General features: G+C 32.3%; 1 protein-coding gene across 4 annotated transcripts in view; it reads left to right on the top strand.

The window, feature by feature from the left end:
- The first annotated feature begins 14561 nt into the window (after positions 1-14561).
- ARL6 (ADP ribosylation factor like GTPase 6) overlaps positions 14562-18248 on the top strand; it is a 36753-nt gene continuing 33066 nt past the window's right edge. For 2 of the 4 annotated variants that reach the window (XR_895677.2, XM_023528471.1), the window contains exons 1-2: positions 14562-15016; positions 18044-18193. Coding sequence is in view for 3 of the 4 variants with exons in the window: in XM_023528471.1 (XP_023384239.1) it covers positions 18071-18193 (123 nt within the window). In the remaining variant the exon portion in view is untranslated. Of the gene's footprint in view, positions 15017-16606; positions 16666-18043; positions 18194-18248 lie in introns of all 4 variants that reach the window. The other 2 variants (XM_011356397.2, XM_011356396.2) reach the window with 2 other exon arrangements.

The following is an 18248-nucleotide window of genomic DNA, read 5'->3' as shown; positions in this document are numbered from 1 at the left end:
CATACTCATTGGACACCAGAGACGAATAGTCAGCAGTATACAGACGTTACGTTTACACATGATGCACATACAGGAGAAAGGATTTCATGTATGAAAGTACTACAAGCACCAGTGTTTGTGCCTCAGCATTTCTATAATGAAAGATATCCTCTCTACTACCCTCTCTTCTGATTCTTCAAACATCACTTCACAAACCGCAGTCTCCTGTTCAGACTACAGGGTACACACTTTGGTTTATGCTTTCAACTCAGATTTTAAAGTCATGTATTATAGCTCCTCTCTGAATGACCTACAAATAAAACCTTGGCCCACTGCAGATTATCACTACACAATGGTAAATAACTCAGCATGGATGTGTAACTTTGTATGGCAGTATTTGGAAAGTGTTCAGGGACTTAATCCAAAGGAATTTGCCCAGGTGTGGCTTCCTTAATGATGTACTTAGAATATGATGGTAGATGAAAAAGAAATTGTTGACCTTTTTTTTTTCATGTTTCATGATCAAGTAGCTTCTAAATTGACATGAATATTTATTTGTTAGATAATTATATTCAACTCTATGGGTTGTATTGTTACTTTATTTTATAGTAGTTTCACTGTTGATAACTGATGTTAAATTTGGAGAAATGAGTAATGATTTTATGTAGTGAATTCTTGTCAGGTATGACTATAGCGAGAAGGGGGTTACTAGAGAGGGAGAGGGAGAAACATACTGTGCTTTCAAGTCTTCTAAGGCTGGGTTTGTCTATTTTTTTTTAATAAACTTTATAATGTCCTACATATTTTATAGTAGGTGGTAGCTTAGAGGCTTTTCCCCTCTAATTTTTTACTAACCTATAGTACATTTCTTTACTACCTTATGAAGATCACTCCAGGAAAGACCAAGAGTGAGTCCACTACTATAAAGGCTTTCACAGAGTAAAGTATGTAATAAAACCATCACTAGTCCCTTGGTTCTTCATCACAGGTTTTCAAAAGTAATTTTCAAAGTGCTGAGAAAATTAATTGTTCTCAGTAGAATCGCTTTGAATAAAAGATATAAGATTATAGCCTTGGATTTAATGTAAAAAGATTAATTAATTTAAACAGAATTTTATGATAGCTGTATGGTGGCCTAAGAAAACAAACTATCTACCAATTGTTTGATATTAATGCATTTTGCAAGTTTAAGGATTTTTGTTTCATTTGTAAAAATAAGTTACATGAACATGCTGAGCTGTTTTCCAAACCTTCCAAGAGACAAGTATGCTGTTGCATACTCCAAAGAGGACATAAACAGATCTAACATATGAGCATATATAAATTGTATGTCAACCTGGGTTTATTATATTGTAACATAAAAATGAGAACACAGCTAATGTGTGCTGTTGTCATCATCTTCTCAGAGGCTGCAAAAAAAAAAAAAAGGCAAATATATTTTTTAGTGAATTAAGCTGAGTCAGGTTATCAAAATAGAGCTGTCTTATAAACAAATTCAGTTATATCCTATAAAACTAAAAAAGATATATCTATTGTGCTAGGTAGAAGAGTAGGGAGAATATGTTAAGGGAGGGAAAAAAAGATCAGGTTGTCTAAAGATGCTGATTTAATAAATCAGTTTTTATTCGATCTCAGAGATAAAGGTGCCCGACTCACATTCTCAGATACCTACCTAAAACACATTTCTTGGTGAAAGTAGCTTTCTTACTATTAAAGGAGACTCACTTTTTCTTTTTTTCTTGAGATTTGTTGATTTTCCCATTAGACTAAACTCTTGCACATATTTTCCTTTGCTGATTTATCTCTTGATTTTTGCCTACCACAGATTAATTTTTCTCATTTCAAAAAAAAATAATGTATAGAACTAGAAGAAAGAGTCTTTAAAGTATTCCTTGAAGTATACTAAAGAAGCAAAAAATGCGAAATCCATCACTTTTTAAGTAAGTTTGTCAGAAATAGTTAGCAACATTTTCCAGCCATCACTTGCATGGTCATGCATCACTCATAGACTATCTGCAGTTTGCTTGATACATTTACACAAATATGAATACATTTAGAGGAAATGTAAAATTTCCATATTTATCTGTCTTCAAATATATATATTAAATACTAACAGATGTAAAACAGATTAAATTTATTAATCGTATATATTTATTTTTATAATACAATAAAAAAGGTATTTAGGAAAATAAGAAATAGAATAATTGTGGTCTTCTATAAGATTCTGTCAGCAACATTTATATACTTTGATGACATGAATTCTATAAGCTATTTAAATTTCTGTGGGATGGACATTCAGTGCTTGCAAGATTCAAGTTCTCTGTTAAGATTTTTTTCTTTAAAAAGTCTAATTCTACAATATATCTGGCTACTTTATACTTCTTTTTTCATCCCTAATATCCTTGTCTAGTTTTATTAAACTGCTTTTTTACTTTGTCTCTTACTCCAAATTCTCTTTAAATTTTTAAAAAAATTATAGTTACATTTTTCAGAATTGTAAGCATGATAATCTTAAGAGCATAACTTTGAACCTCATTATGGTTAGAGCAAAGTTGAAATATGTATGATATATTAAACAGAAATGTTAAAAAATAAGGATATTTATTTCTTTACTGCCAATCAATCACAGACTCCATGATCCCAAGGGTGTTATAATATCCAGAAATATTAATAGTTAAATTACCAAATTTGTTTGTAAATTTTTACAAGAAATATTTTGAGATTTACTAGTGTACATAAGTAATTAAAATTATTTAATATGCATAAGCATAGAATTTAATTATAGAAAGAAAATGCGTAACTTCCATAAATCACAAGCCTTCAGAAATAATCTTTGAAAACTAAAATATGCATATATATTCAAGTATCTGCTTTAAATTTTCTAATCTATACTACCCAAGGTCTTCTTGGATTTTGAAAATCAGACATTTGAAGAAACTATTTTCATTTTATTTCCTGGGTGGTCAATTTCCAATCTATAGTCAACTCGTTATTTCTTATAGTATAAGGCATAGCTGGAAAAAAAATTAAAATAACATACAATCAAGAAGAGAGATTAGGTACATAAATCATCAATCTAAAAAAGCAATCAGAAATCGTAAAGCCCTTGGCTTAACAAATATCAAGAATCATAGCACTTTTGTACTAAGTTAACTGTTGATAAATAAGTTATGCATGCATAATCGAAATGATTTCTCTTATTTCACTTTGTGTTACTCTTTAAAATCTATCCAAGTGCTTATCACCTGAATAAAACAACCATCCAGGTACAGCTTTAAGTCCTATCTCAGCCCATGAATGGAAAACAAATCCAAATCTAATCCTCGAAAAGTCTTCACAGGTCTTCTGAAGAGGTGGTGAAGAATAAATTACACTATCTCCCAACCCCATTTTCTTAAAAATACATTTTTATTTCTTTTCCTAACAAATTTCTACTCTATAAAGCATTCAGTTAAATCTCTTATCTCAAAATTTTCACAAATGCTAGGTCTCTTTATTCTATTCCTTTATTAATTTTTCTAAAAATTCCTTTCTCAGCCTTCTCCGTTCTCTCTTTATTCTTCCATCCCATCTCTTTTTCTTTCTAAATTCCTACCACTCCCTCGCTTACCCCTATTAGCAATAGAAAGGTAGCATAGCAAACCCAAAAAGATATTACAGATCTCTTTAGAAGAGTCTGAAGGTGGAGGGAAGAGGGAATGTTACAAAAGTCATACTTTAATATTTTGGTCCTACCACATAAATGGGAGCATTTGCACGCACAGAGGGTATGAGTTCTGGCTTTTCATTAACTGCAGATCAAGTGCTTTGGAAAGTAATTTCAAAATGGATAATAATGATCCTTTCTTTAGCTTTAGCTAAAGAAATTTATTATTAATTTAAAAGAACTTATTATTTTAAGGATCAAAACTGATATCATCTCACACTTGGTGTATATGTCTTTATACAACAAAGAGATTAGAAGCAGATGTTATCACTTTTTTTAGTATGATCATTTTTAAGTTTTCCAACCTCAAATTCCATTGTTAGAGACTTATTTTGCTTCATGTTCAATGCAAAAATATTTTAATGCTTTTATATGAAGACTTCAAAAGGTAATGGAGTTTACAGGGTCAAATTGGTGATATTCTTCCATTAGGACACAAGGCATTAAAGTCAGCTAACTTTTGGTTTTTATGATCAACATTTTCAACAAAATTTCAATTTTATAATGCTTCATAAAGGCAATGTAAACTTTATTTAATTCAATTTAACAAATGTCTAAGAGGTGTCTCCCACATACATAAAATATTATGGCAAAGATGAGTTTGGCTGTACTGTTCTTACTTTCAGGTAACTTGAAAGCTTAAAATTTGGAGGCTAAAGCCAATTTGCTATGTTTGCTATGATTGCCACGTCACTAAGGATTTGCTCTTTCCATGGAAAAATAAATAAATAAATAAACCTCTGTCCAGTCTGAGTTGGCCTTGCAATCCCTCTAGAAAGAAATAATTTGGACCTCCAATTCTCATAGAATACTCACACTTCTGGCAGAATGGGAGCAGGCTTGCTGGATGCTCTGACAATCTCTCTTGTTAACAGTTGATCCTCCTCAAGACTCACAGATTTTTATTGCCCAGTGGCAAAATTTTCAGTTTATGTGTAGACTCACTATCTCAAAGTTCCTTTCAATTAGAAAACATCAGCCAGTTTTTCACTAACAATTCCAGAGCAATCTCTTGCCCAAGCCAATTCACTGTTCTGAATGTAATAAGTATGAACCTATGTGGTTACATAAAATTCTTTCAAATATGGTACATTATCGAGGAAAAGTAATCTAGGATTACTCATGACTAGATCTAACATATTATCCAGTGAAATAAAGGAAAATGAGAATCTTTATTGCAGAAAAGTAAATACCCCATTTTTCTCTTACCGTTCCCTTAAAAAAACAAGTATTAGGTATTTCAAAGATGTCTTGGGATAAAAAAAAATATGTGTTTTAATGTTATAAGGGGACGTCACATGATATACATGTTTTCTGGGAAAAAAGGTCAAAAGATCCAGAAGATACAGGTCATCAAAATGTACTTTAAACTAATTCTCTTTCTTCTAATAATTAGATTCAAATTTCAAATTATTGATAGATTTATATAAAATGTATTTAAAAGGATATTTACATCTTAATTGAAAGACTTGGGTTTTTTGCTCATAATTCAAAAGAGTGTTTTTGTTTAGTTGTATTTGCTTATTTAGGATTTTAAGACTAGATTTGAAAGTCTACCTTTCACTTATATGTCAATTCAAAATTACTGAATTTAGAAATGAAAGAAAAATATTAAAAGAATTTTAATTACTAAGTAAGAGTAGCAAAGCACTAGTAACAGAATAAACTTCATCTTTTAAAAAAGAATATAGCAAATACAAAGTTTCATGTATCTCTTAATGATACCAAGTCACCTGCATTTTATAATGTTTTTGCACTTTTCCATTGAAAGCGATGTTCTTTCTAAACATAACAAAGGAAAGTGTTGTTGCTTGAATTTCTACACTAGTTAATCAGACTATTAAATCTCTAAGGAAATTTTTAATTAAGAGAACTTTTTATTTGTTTCATGTAAAGAGAAAACTCTCAAAGAAGAATTCCACTACCTTTAGACATACCTAATTCATCCTTAAAAGCAAAGGCATTAAAGAAAAATTATCTGACAGATAGCTCTTAAATGTAAAATAAAGATGTGGTTTCTACTTTCGATTAGAAAATAAAGTACAGATTAACAACACTATTTCCTGAGACTTGTAAATTAGAAAAGTATCAGAATTAGTGAAAATCTCTCAAGTAAAGTTCTGTCCTTATTCATGTTTCTCCATTATTTGTAACCTCTGGCTATCTTTAATTTGCCATAATAACTCACTTTTGGTTAAACTCACTTTTGGTTAAGATAATAAGTTATCAGCTCAAATAATAAAGCAGAAGAACTGAGATATCGCTTTAAAGTGTTCTACAAAATAATAAAGGGAGGACAACCCTATTTCAGGATTCTTGTTAGCATCAGGTCCTCCACCTTATTAGCCTTCATTGAAGGGAGACTATCTTTATTCCAAAATAATGTTATTATAAAGAAAATTCCAAAAACACGAGAACATTCATTTTTCATATATCTAATTCAAATTTTATATTTAAGCACTATCAACTTTGAAGATAGATGTCCTTGTTTTCATGAGTTAAATGTAAGTTTCCCTGACAAGCAACATTGATGTGAACATTTCCATGCACATTTATAGATCATCATTCTTAGAATAATCTTAACTTGCAACTGTTCTAGAAAGACCAAATGTCATTTAACTTTTTGAAATCATGATAGATGAAACGAATAGTGCTAAATTAAAAAGATGAGTAAACAATACACTTTCAAAATTTTTACCTAATTTAAAATGTCCTCTTCTATTGCTTTTATAATAAATTTAAAGTCTCTTTTCTACATTTAGTAATTTGTAGAATAAAATGTACACATTTAGATAGAAATGGATTTTTTAAAATTTTCATTTAACTACATCTTTGCTCAGAGAGAAGCCAGAATTAACTCTATTTGCTAATTATTCATACAAAGTAGTAACTTTGCTCTTTCAAATTATTTACCCAGTAATATCGTTATTAAAGTTGTAATGTGTTTCCTTGATTGTACACGTTTTATTTATTGCCACATATTATTTTTGTCTTTGAAAGTAAATCTGCTTAAAACTGTGGTCTTTAGAAGTTCTACAACAAAATCAATGGCCACTCAATTTGCTAACAAAATTGCAAATGAGCGAGCTATGTTCCTGGTCAACTGATATGAGCAATGTTAAATCTAACTTGTTTGAAAATCCATTGGTACTTTATCTAAAGCTATATCTTTAAAAGTATCTTTAAGCAATACTGAGCTTCACTGACGATATAATAAATAATGATTAGGGCTTTTAAAATTTTCTGCACTGCTTGGAAAATAAGTTTTAATGTGCATAAATGTTTGTCATTGAAGTTTTTAATTTGCTTTAATGTGATGTTTCTTCTAATGCCATATGTACGTATTCAATGAAAATTGTAATATATATATACTATGCAAAAATATCATTTCTTCTTACAGATGTAAAATTTTGATTTAATTTTGTATTTTATGCCTCGAAGAGAAAAAATCAAATGTGAAATGGGAGCTTTTTTTGGAAGGTGGGGGAGAGATACAAAACCTGAACAATCCTAACACTATAAATATGAGTAACTCTTGATTTTAAATATTACTATATGTGCTTCATTTCTGATACATTATTAATCATTTTGTTAATCACACTCTTAGAGTGTGTCATTGAAAATTTGAATAAATATAGGATATAAATGTCTTTGGACACTCTTCACAAACTATACTTGGGTTTCATTTTGTATACAGTGCAAACTCTGTTTCCTAAAAAGTTATGTTATATTTTATATAATAACATCACTTTTTAAAATTCAGAGGCAGAGCATGAATGCAGAACATGGATACAGACCAAGTTCCATTAAAATTGAGGAAAAGACAAAAAGGTAATACAAAGAGGAGTTTGTGTAAAAATTAATAATTACCTCATAAAAAACAAAAACAGTACTAGAAGAGTGGTTGCAAATTATGTCATGTTACTATTACTGGTAATCTTGAAACTAAAATGCATTTTGAGGGTGGGAATCTCTAATATAAGTAAGTCCACTAATATTTGTTAAAATACATATCGATGCATAAAATTAGAAAGGAATCTTACCAAAATATCCAAAATAGAAATTTATTTTTTTTAATTGTATTAATAGATCAAATGATCACAATTATTAAATTTCCATACTACTAATTCTTTTTATTCCTAAGGCCTATATAACCAAAGAATTTGCTAAAAATAACACATTGAATATTGGACTGTCAAAGCACTTTACACATATTAATGAACTACTCCCATTAATAACTGAGTTTTTCTTCTGCTTTATTAAATTTGACAGTAAATATAGATAAGGTGCAAATAAAAAATAATTGAGTTGAAAGGGTAGTCTTTCAGAATCAATTTATGCTTTTATGCAATTACATAAATTTTACACATTTAAACACATAAATGTTTAAAATGTGGTATCTACATATTAATTTCATTATATCATATGACCTCTAAATGTTTATATTCTTTCAAAGAGTTTGCCTTCTCTTTTCAATTGTGTTTTTTTTTTAAAGAGCTGCTTTATTTTTTATATTTCCATTCAGCCTCATAATGCTTGTAACTTTCTAATCCTCAAAGAAGTTGAAGCCAAATACCATAGCATAGTGGCTAGAAGTTATTATTTTTGAAATTACTCTTATTTTATCATATAGTGGTCAGATATCCCATAAAGTCTGCTGGAGAAAGCAAACTTCTATACTTTTGCATGAAAAGAATTACAAAAAGAAATCCTCCATTGAATTTTGTGAATTCAAAATATTAAGCATATATTTTTATAGTTACTTTTCACTACTTACACTTTATTCAGTTTTTTAAATTTCATGAAATGAGATACTTCAAACAAAAGTTTAAAGCTATCCCATTTTTGTATAAGTTGCAATTTTCTTCAGAGTCTCCAACAATCCCTTTGAGGAAGCAAAACATTACCTTTCCCACTGTACAATCTTGATCACTCTACTATTAAATGAAATAGTTAGGCATCTATTGTCTAATGTAAAGAACAACAGCAAAAGATCATGATTTGTCCAGTAAAAGCTCTTTATATTATGGGGAAGAGATATAACAAACAAACAGAAGTTAAAGTCATGTCTGTTTGCTGGTTCAAAATTGTATAATTCCTAAATTTTAAAAATAGTATACATACATATATACCAATTTTTAAAAATATATATTTATCCATAAGTCCATTCATTCATTAACTATTGTTTATTGAACACTATTATGTATCAGTGACCTGTTTTAAACACTGAAAATACAGGGTGACCAAGACAAGCAAAAGCTGTCTCATGGAATTAACCTTCTAATGGTAAAGACACACAGTAAAGAAAGTGATACATGTTATGCTGACAACTAAATTAATAAAATTATATAGCATGACTGTGGCTTCTTTATATTAAGTGGTAAGAAAAATCTCTAGGATGTGACACTTACACTGGTATCTGAAAAGTGTGAAGGAAACCAGTCATGGGAAGATCTGGGGGAAGAGCATTGCAGGCAAAGGGAATAGTTTAATGTGTGGGAGTTTAGAGTGTTTGAGGGTAGAGAGAACAGTGCACTTGGTACACAGTAGATGAGCCAACTGAAGCAAAAATGAAAGGGGGTCAAAGAATATTTATGAGACTACTGTAATAGTTCAAGCAAAAAAATAAAATGGGCGGTTCAAAGAGGATTGAGGGAAGTAGATGGATGTGGGGTATATTTGAAGACAGGTCTTACTAGTAATGAATTGGATATAAGGAATGAAGAAGAGAAAAATCAAAGATAAGTTCTACATTTGGAGAATAAGAAATTGAGTCAATAGTGGTGCAGGAGAAGTGGATTTGGAGGGAAAAATCAAGAGTTTGGCTTTAGCCATGTACAGGCTAAGATCCTGTTAGATATTCAGATGGAAATAACAAGTAGAGAGTTATAAATGAGAGTTTCAAAGAGCAATCAGGGCTAGATATCAATTATTTGGAAGTCATCAGTATATACATGGTATTTCAAGTTTTGAAATAACCTAGGAAAAGACTGTAAGATAGAGAAGTAGGCCTCGATTGAGGTCCAGGGCATTCCAATGTTTAGAAGTTAAACAGCCCAACAGGACACTGAAAAGTATAAGATAAGGTAGAGAAAAAAGAAATGCAATTGGTGATCTGGATTAAATGCTTTTAAGAATTCAAGATTAGAACAAAGAAATGGCCATTGCATTTGGCAACATGGAAGTTATTTGACCTTGAGAAACTCTGTCTCTATGAAGCAGTGAAGCCAAAGCCTAACTGAAGTGATTAATAAGATATTTTCAAAAAGAAGTATTTATAAACAACTCTTTCAAGAAGTTTTATTGTAAAGTAGCTGGAGAGAGATGTGGGGTCAAGAGATATTTTGGCTTCATGTGTGTGTTTTTAGAGAAAGGAGGACAGAGTATATTTATATACTAACGAGAATGATCTGGTAGAAAGGAGAAAAGTGATTATGTAAGAGAGAATATAAAAAGGCTTTGAGAGGTAGAAGGGTTAGAATTTATAGCATAAGTGGGGAGTTTAGTTTCTGATAGAAGATGCATAGAACTGCAGTTGAAGGGAAGGCAGAGTGCATAATATGCAAATAGTTTGGTAGATTTGTGGTCCAGAGGTAAGGATGTTACTATGTGAGTAGTTTTATTCTGCCAAGGGGAGATACGTCAATAAGGGGAGTAGGTAGGAAGGGAGTATAGGTTGGAGTAGAGGGATGTAAGTAGTTGGAAAGGGGGGAAGTATATATATACACATACACACACATATATATACATACATTCATATATATATACATAAACATTATCAGTGAATATTTGTGTATATGTAATACATCATAGAAAAAAGACCTATTGTATAAAATATTTTAATGCCATTTCTACTAAATATTTTGAGATATCTTATTTAGAAGACCTGAGACTGAATTCTGTGCTTTCCAAGGACTCTGATAAGTTTTCTTTTCCATAACGTAGAAATGAAATGAGGACTTCTCAATGCCATAGATATTTCTCATGTTTTATTTATTTTTGTCTATTACAGAGTAAAAGACAAATACTTTTTAGCTATTCTAATTCAAAGCTTATGAAAATTAAAATTAGTTTAATCCCGGAAGATGTGTACTGTATACTCAAACTGTCAGTTTCTCAAAACACGATTTTGGAGAGTTTTAACTCATTTAATTTAAATTAAAAAGAAGACAATTAGGCTCTAATCATTTATTAAAACAATACATTTACTTTGTTTTCAAATGAAAAACTTCAATACCATGTCATTTAGGAAAAACAAATGGGTGATATGGTTTTTCTGTTTATTGTGCCCTCCCTATCCTATAGGAAAGATGTGTGATCTTTCCACTATGCTTGGAGTTTATTTATCGATAGGCTGTATGTAATTTAATGTGTTGGAATTTATAGGTGCATACTTATTCTTTGGATTTATTGTAAAATTAGATTGTGAACAATGGAATAAGATTGCTCTCCAATTTTTTTGTTTTAACAAGGCCGAAAATATAGATATATATGTACATATAAATATGTATTTGATTAAATATTTAAATAGTCATGTCAAATATTAAACGGTAGATGTTGACATCTGCATTGTATTCAAAATACTTATAAAAATCTCTGCAGCACAAATCCGAAAAAAATTTACTAATTTAATACTAAATAGTACATTTATACAAAATACCTATATAACATCTGTCTGGGTTGAGGCATTTAATCCCTCATAGAGCAATATATGACTAATAAAAAACTGCAGCTGAAAACCTTTTCCCTTCCTATAAGTGAATGAATATGATTTTTAAAATGTCTTTGTAACCTGTCATAAAGTTATTTATCATTAATTATGGATTTAGCACTGTACCCATCTACTCTTACAAAGAGGGGGAAAGATCTGTTTTAAGAATAAAGAAGTACAGCACTGTATAATTTTTTTCTTTAATCTTACACCATTTAGAGCTTCTATTTATGCCTTCCACGCAGGTTCCTTACACAGCCTATGTTCTCTTTTCTGGTTGTATCACAATATGGTACAGAGAGAAACACAGTAAAAGGGTGTTAACACTAGAACTACAATCCTACCTATTATGTATTTTACTATAAGTCAAGTAGTCCAGACTTACTTGAAGGTGGTATTGTTTTCATCCTATAAAAATCTACTGTAATATTATGATGTTCCACGTAAATTTTCATGTGCTGGCATGCTTACAAATTAATAGTGTTATAGAATGCTCAGTTTTTAATGAGGGATTGTGGTGTATTGCATTATATATATCATCTCTCTATTTGCTAAAGAATATGATGTTTAGCAAAACTACTTGCTGAGCAACATAATAAGATTTTTGTACAAAGTACAAATTATTAATTATTGTATTTTATTTTTCTATGATTTCCTAAGAGGCATTATCAGGGTCTTACAAATGAAGTAAGCCTGTTTATTAAAATATCTATTAGCAAATAAAAGTTACAGTTCTGGTGGTTGAATTAGTGACTTTTTTGTATTGTATTGATGCAAATTTAATATTAATTTTTAGTCTAGATACTTTTAGATACATTAGTAATTCTGGATACAAAATCATAGCTGTAATTTTTCAGATTACATACAAAAAAGATTTTATATGAGCAAAATATTTTGTGAGATTCAGTAAATTGTTCATTGCCAAGATACTACTGTATACAAACTGCAGATGACCAAAAGATACACACTATGTCCAACTGCTCAAATAACTTTAGACCATCCACGTTTATTCCAAAAACATCCAATAAACTTGAGATTTCCTATATTATTTTAAAAGTTTCTGGTAAGAAAATATATAAAAAGTAATCTGAATTTATCAGAATACTGCTATATTTATCATTTCACTTCTTTTACTACAGTTCCAAAAGCCAGTATGAAATTAAAACTGGTAATAAAGTACCTGAAATTTTCTTCCCTTACACAGGTATCTTAAGTAGCTTTCAGAAAATCACATACCATTTTAAAGCCTCTTATTTTCATTGTAAAATGAAGAGAGCCAAACTTCTTAAATCAAGTGGAACAGTTTTTATGCTGAGCCTTGAATGTACCCGAGAGATCTTTCAGTTGTCAAAGCACCAAAACAGCAGATTCAACCATAAGAAATATTTACTTTTCCTAAGGTTGGTATATTCAAAACTGGCATTTCCTAGGTTATTGAGTAGATTGTGAGTTTTATAATCACTACTCATCTCTAGTAATTATAAGCCATCACATCAACTACACTAAGATAACTATTTTCTTAGCTAATTTTTTTTTTCAGTAAAAGCATTACATCTGCCTAAATGTACTGAAAAGTTAAATATCCAATGTTTCCATTATATTTTCATTTTTCACCAAATGCTTTGTACTAACCAAGCAGAAAATTACCAGCTCCAATCAGGAAAAATCAAGTCTGTCCACTAAAATTTTCTGAAACATAAAAATTTTGCCTACCTCTAAGAAAAAAGTCAAATTATAGCTTTAAATTTGCTTCCGTCTCTTATCAAAGTGAGTCACAATGCCCAGACACACAGAAAAGCAGTCAACAGCTCCCTGTAAATGCATTCATATTTAAAAACAATCATATTTAAAAATCTTATTCGTATTACAAAAATTTCAGTACAAAAGAAGACAAGAAATTATTTATTGAACACCTACTATATGCCCAACATTTATACTTCTATTATCTATTCCTCAAAACCACCAGATGAGGTAGTGTCTTTTTGAAGGTGAGAAAGCTGAAGCATTATGGAGGGCTAACTGACCTAAGGCCACACAGTAAGAATCTATTTCCATAATCCATTATTAAGAAGATGTATAAGTCAGTTATTTTGGAGTTGCAACTAGAGAGTTTTTTTTTAGCTTTTGCTTTTCAAGTCACTAGCTCCGAACCACATTTTTTTTTATTGTAAAAATAACATAACATTTGAAAATTTGGAAAAGTAACAAAAGCAAAAGCACCCCATAATCATACACATACGATCTTTCATTTCATCTTTACTTTTATATAATTCCTTCTAGTCTTTTTTTCACCCTTATTTAATAGACTAAATTAATTACTAGGCTAAAGAACAAGATAGGGTAGTAAACATAACACTAGGTAGTTGGAGGGGGCATAAATCCTATACTCAAGGTAAAGAAAGTAAATGAGAGAACGGTTAAATCTGAAGAACGGTTAAATCATGAACACTATTCATTGCGGGGTGAAGTTGGTGGGGTTAGGCAGTTTAAAGGTTGATCAAAAAAAGGCCTAGATATCTAAAATTATTGCATCTGTAGTCTCTCCGTTGGAAAAAATTCTAACAATAATGTGGAGAAAACGTGTACACAAAACATTTTCAATTGGAGGATCATTTGTTAATATAAAATCCCAGAGCAGTTTAAGAAGATGGCTAACTTCAAGCATTCAAACTATTAATTTCTTTTCTGACCACATGCCGATTTGATTTTTGGCGACTGTCATCTAATCAGAGATTATGACTCGTGGAAATCTCTTCGGGAGATGAGACAGCTGAGGAGCCAGGATACAAGGCTCATGCTTTTTGCCGAACAGCGCCTTTCAAATTATCTTATCTCCCTACCTACATTAACAGCTTTACTTCGCCAGGACTCCAAGGTCTGAGGCCTATTAGAGCCCAGAAGAGAGTCAGAGTGATGTGCGGCGGGGCAACTCTGGCGCACATTTCGCCCCAGCGGGCACGGTCGTGTCCCACAGTCGTTGCCACCACGCTGCGCCCATACTCCGCAACGATGCAAACACTCCTCAGCGCTCTGGGCTCCACCCAGAAGGCCAGCCCCTAGGAGCTGAAATTCCAGAGAGGCTGGGGAGGACTACAGCCGAGAAACACGCCTCAACAAGGGCGGACGCCAAAGGGTTCCCAGCAGGCTGTGCGCACGCCTACAAGTCCCATCATGCTCCTCCGTGGGCTGAGCGACTCCCCGCGGGAAGGCGGCTGTTCGCCACGCCACCCGTGCTCACAGCTTCTTTAGTACTCCTCCGTGTGCCTCTGGCATTTTCGGGGGCTCTTCAATCCGATAAGCAAGGGTACGGCGGCTGGATAGCTATGACCTCGGAGGAAGCGTGGCTTCGGGACCGGAAGAACCTCCGGTTGCCGGGGCAACGCCGCGCGCCCAAGTCCCTGCCCAGTTACTGATGCTCTGGCTGAGGCAGAGGCTATCTGTTCACCCAACTTGTGGACTCTGCTTTTGTTCAGGACCAGTGATCCTTCCTCTCGAGGTGTAGAGAGGAAAGCTGAGAGACGCCTGCACCAGGTTTCTATCCCAGAGACGGATACGAGCGAGTGCGTTCAGTCCTATTCCTCACCAGCTTCTGGGCCCGCACAACTAACCTCAAAGACCAGGTATTTTCCCACTTACAATTTTTGTAGCGGAGGCGCCCTCACTCTCCCCCGTTGCCCCCAGAATTGCTCTTTGCTCTTTTCCATATTTTTCACTGTGTAGTTTCTAATGTGTGAGAAGTGGAAAAGGAGAGGTAGGCTTATGCGGTGAGTACTAGAAACCCCAGAAAACTCATTGAATTGGCTTAACCAAATTGGTTGGTTGGTTGGTTGGTTGATTTTAACGCTGGTTTTAAATTTAACACTACCCAATTTGGGTGGTTTTATTTGGTATGTAGGCAGTGTGATTGAAATTTCATTATCAAAAACTGAAAGCCGATTAAAAATGTTTATTTGGGGTAGTAAAAATATGCTATAATTCACTCTAGAAATATTTTTAAAGTTTACGTTATTTTCTCTGCCCACCCCCTATCTCTGCAACTTACCTTCCAAGTTCTTAACTGTAAATGACATCCCAATTCTTCAGGACTTTTCTGGTAATAAGTAATCCTTTAGAAAGCAGTTTCTCACATAACAGCCAAGAGAATTTGATTGGCTGGTATGCAAAGAGTAGAAACAATAAGACAAACTAGAAAGGTAGATTGGCGCCAGATTGTAAACAACCTTAAAGCTACGTGTAAGTTTGGACTTTATTCTGAAAGCCAGTAGTGACTGTACATCAGAAACACTGTGGAGGTTTTTACAATGCAGATGCCCTGAACCCGTCTTCAGAACTACTAAACCAGTCGTTCATTTCATTGTGCAACTAGTGTTGAGAATAATGGCCAAAGGAGTAGGAAGCTACAGAAAACTTTAATTGTATCTCCCACTGTTCACTTAGAACATGATAAATAAACATTGAATGTCTTGAATTATCTATTTCCTTCTTTCATGCATGCAAAGGTAAACTTATGGAAGTGTTTAATTACTAAGAATAGAAGCATATGTAAGGCTGTATGATAGTTGTTTATAAAGCAATTTCAATAAATATATTTACATCTTTTAGAACCGACTTCTCTTTTAAATTATATGTCCCAGAATATTTCAGTAACAAGCATTGACTGTTCGATAATCCATGAAAAAGGAATAGAAAATCACAGTCCAAGTTTCTATGAAAATGAATATTTAAGTATCAAGCTTTTGACAATTGATGTTTTATAATAGATTGCCAGAGGGGGATGATGTGAGAAATGGTCATGGTTTTAAAATCTGTTCAAAATTGTATGGAAAATGGAAAACTATATGTAAGTCTTATATTATGTTTAGTACAGTAAATAAGAAAGTAAAATTTACTTTGAATTAAAATTATGTGGATTGTTTTATAATATCAGAAGGCTACATTAGATTCTACAAGTGCATATCCTTAAGCCTAGCTATAAAGGAATGGATTATGAGTGATATTTGAATCTCCAAATAATGAGAAAAGTTGATTCAAGTGGGTCCAATGGAGTACACCTGACATCAAACCTATTCCTTGGGTAAGACAACTGTGGCTCTGTTATAGGCCCCATGCTTGGATGGTCACTGCACCTTTTTTTTTTCCTGCACATCATTAGAATTCAGTTTTGAAACTTCTATCCATAAAGCAAAATTTACAATGCATCCTTCTTTCAGATGCAGTTGTCTTGGAAGCCTCTTATTGTTTAAGTTGCTGCAGCCTCACATCCTTCAAGGTATGGCCTTGTCTAGGATGGTGTGAGATAAAAAAAATACTGAAAGATCCGTAAGAAGACAAGGTTCTGGAACTTTAGATGGTGATGAGAATAAATCAAATAAATGATGTTAATATTTAGAGAACTTTGAAAATGATGGTCCAAGGAGTGATAAGCAATATTTGGAACAGGTTTATTGTAGTTACTGCTGTAGCAGTCCTTGCAGCAGTTGAGGGCTGTTAAAGTGGTATCTTCTCCCACCACATAATATTTTGGTAGGTAATGGACCCAAAGGGAACACCTTTGGAAAGTTTCATTTGGAAACGTGACTTCTAAATTTGACAGTACCTTGGAAAGATATGACTAGCCGTAAAGTTATCACATAGCAAACAATAAATATGTCATTGGCAATTTTATGACTTCAGAATACTTCTATATGGATTGCTGATGACATTTTTTTTTAAGTTTGCATTGGAAGAATTTTTTTCTAACGAAAGAATTGATGAACAAACAAATGAACTCTTCAGGCATGAGTTAACAAACTTTTACAATATTTGAAAAAACGAGATTAAAATCTAAGGTTGATATTTACTTATTTTTTACTAGGTACTAAGATTGTTTTAAAATAATATTTAACAGGTTATTCAGATAAATTACAGTTTAAGAAAAATATTAAGGTGTAATGAAATTGCGTGTGTGTATATTTTGCACATCACCTTCTCCCCAAATGAATTTGTAGTGACTTAAGAAGCATATATGTAAGGACTAAGAAAAAATTAAGATAAATGTATTGGAATTCTGTATTCCTATGGATAGAAAATGCAACTAAACTGGATTTAATCAAGCAAACACAAAAACAGTGCATTTAATATTTATTATTGGAAAATACAACAATGGGGCTAGCTTCAGAAAAAGATTTAACCAGTGGCTCAAATGATATAACAAAAATCTCACAGTTTTTCTCTCTTTTTCTGATCTGCCTTCTACTTTCTAAACTTCAGCCTTAGGTTCTATGTAAACCCCATTACCCATACATTGTTCCAGATTTCCAGAAGAGGCTGCAGATATTTTCAAGTATCACAAACAACAGACTCCACATGATACTAAGTTTAACCACATTTTCTTCTTAAATTTATAAAATTACAGTGAGATATGTACAGTTATTTCAAGGGCATTATTCTTTGTTGCCAGGGGTTATAAGCTGCCAATCTGCATTTCATTTAAGGCTCCTTTCTGGTAATCAGCTTATACTGTGTTTACTAAATGCAAAGCTATGTTGACATGGTTTTCACATCATTGTGTCTTTATATTATTAAATTTTTTGATATACATGCTTTCATATTTCCCATTCTTATGGTGCCTGTGGGTAATATAGCTTTCTTTTTTTTCTGACTTGCAGCTGGTTTGTAAATATTTGAATCACATTATGGGATTGCTAGACAGACTTTCAGGCTTGCTTGGCTTGAAGAAGAAGGAGGTTCATGTTTTGTGCCTTGGGCTGGATAATAGTGGCAAAACAACAATCATTAACAAACTTAAACCTTCAAATGTAAGTATCTTCGTTAGATGCTATATGTCGTTTCTGCTAGAGAGAGTTAAAATGC

The sequence above is a fragment of the Pteropus vampyrus genome, unplaced genomic scaffold (genome assembly GCF_000151845.1).
Source record: "Pteropus vampyrus isolate Shadow unplaced genomic scaffold, Pvam_2.0 Scaffold26, whole genome shotgun sequence".
In the NCBI taxonomy this organism is placed as follows: domain Eukaryota; kingdom Metazoa; phylum Chordata; class Mammalia; order Chiroptera; family Pteropodidae; genus Pteropus; species Pteropus vampyrus.
The sequence above is the reverse complement of the archived record's forward strand: the minus strand, read 5'-3'. Positions and strand labels throughout refer to the sequence as shown.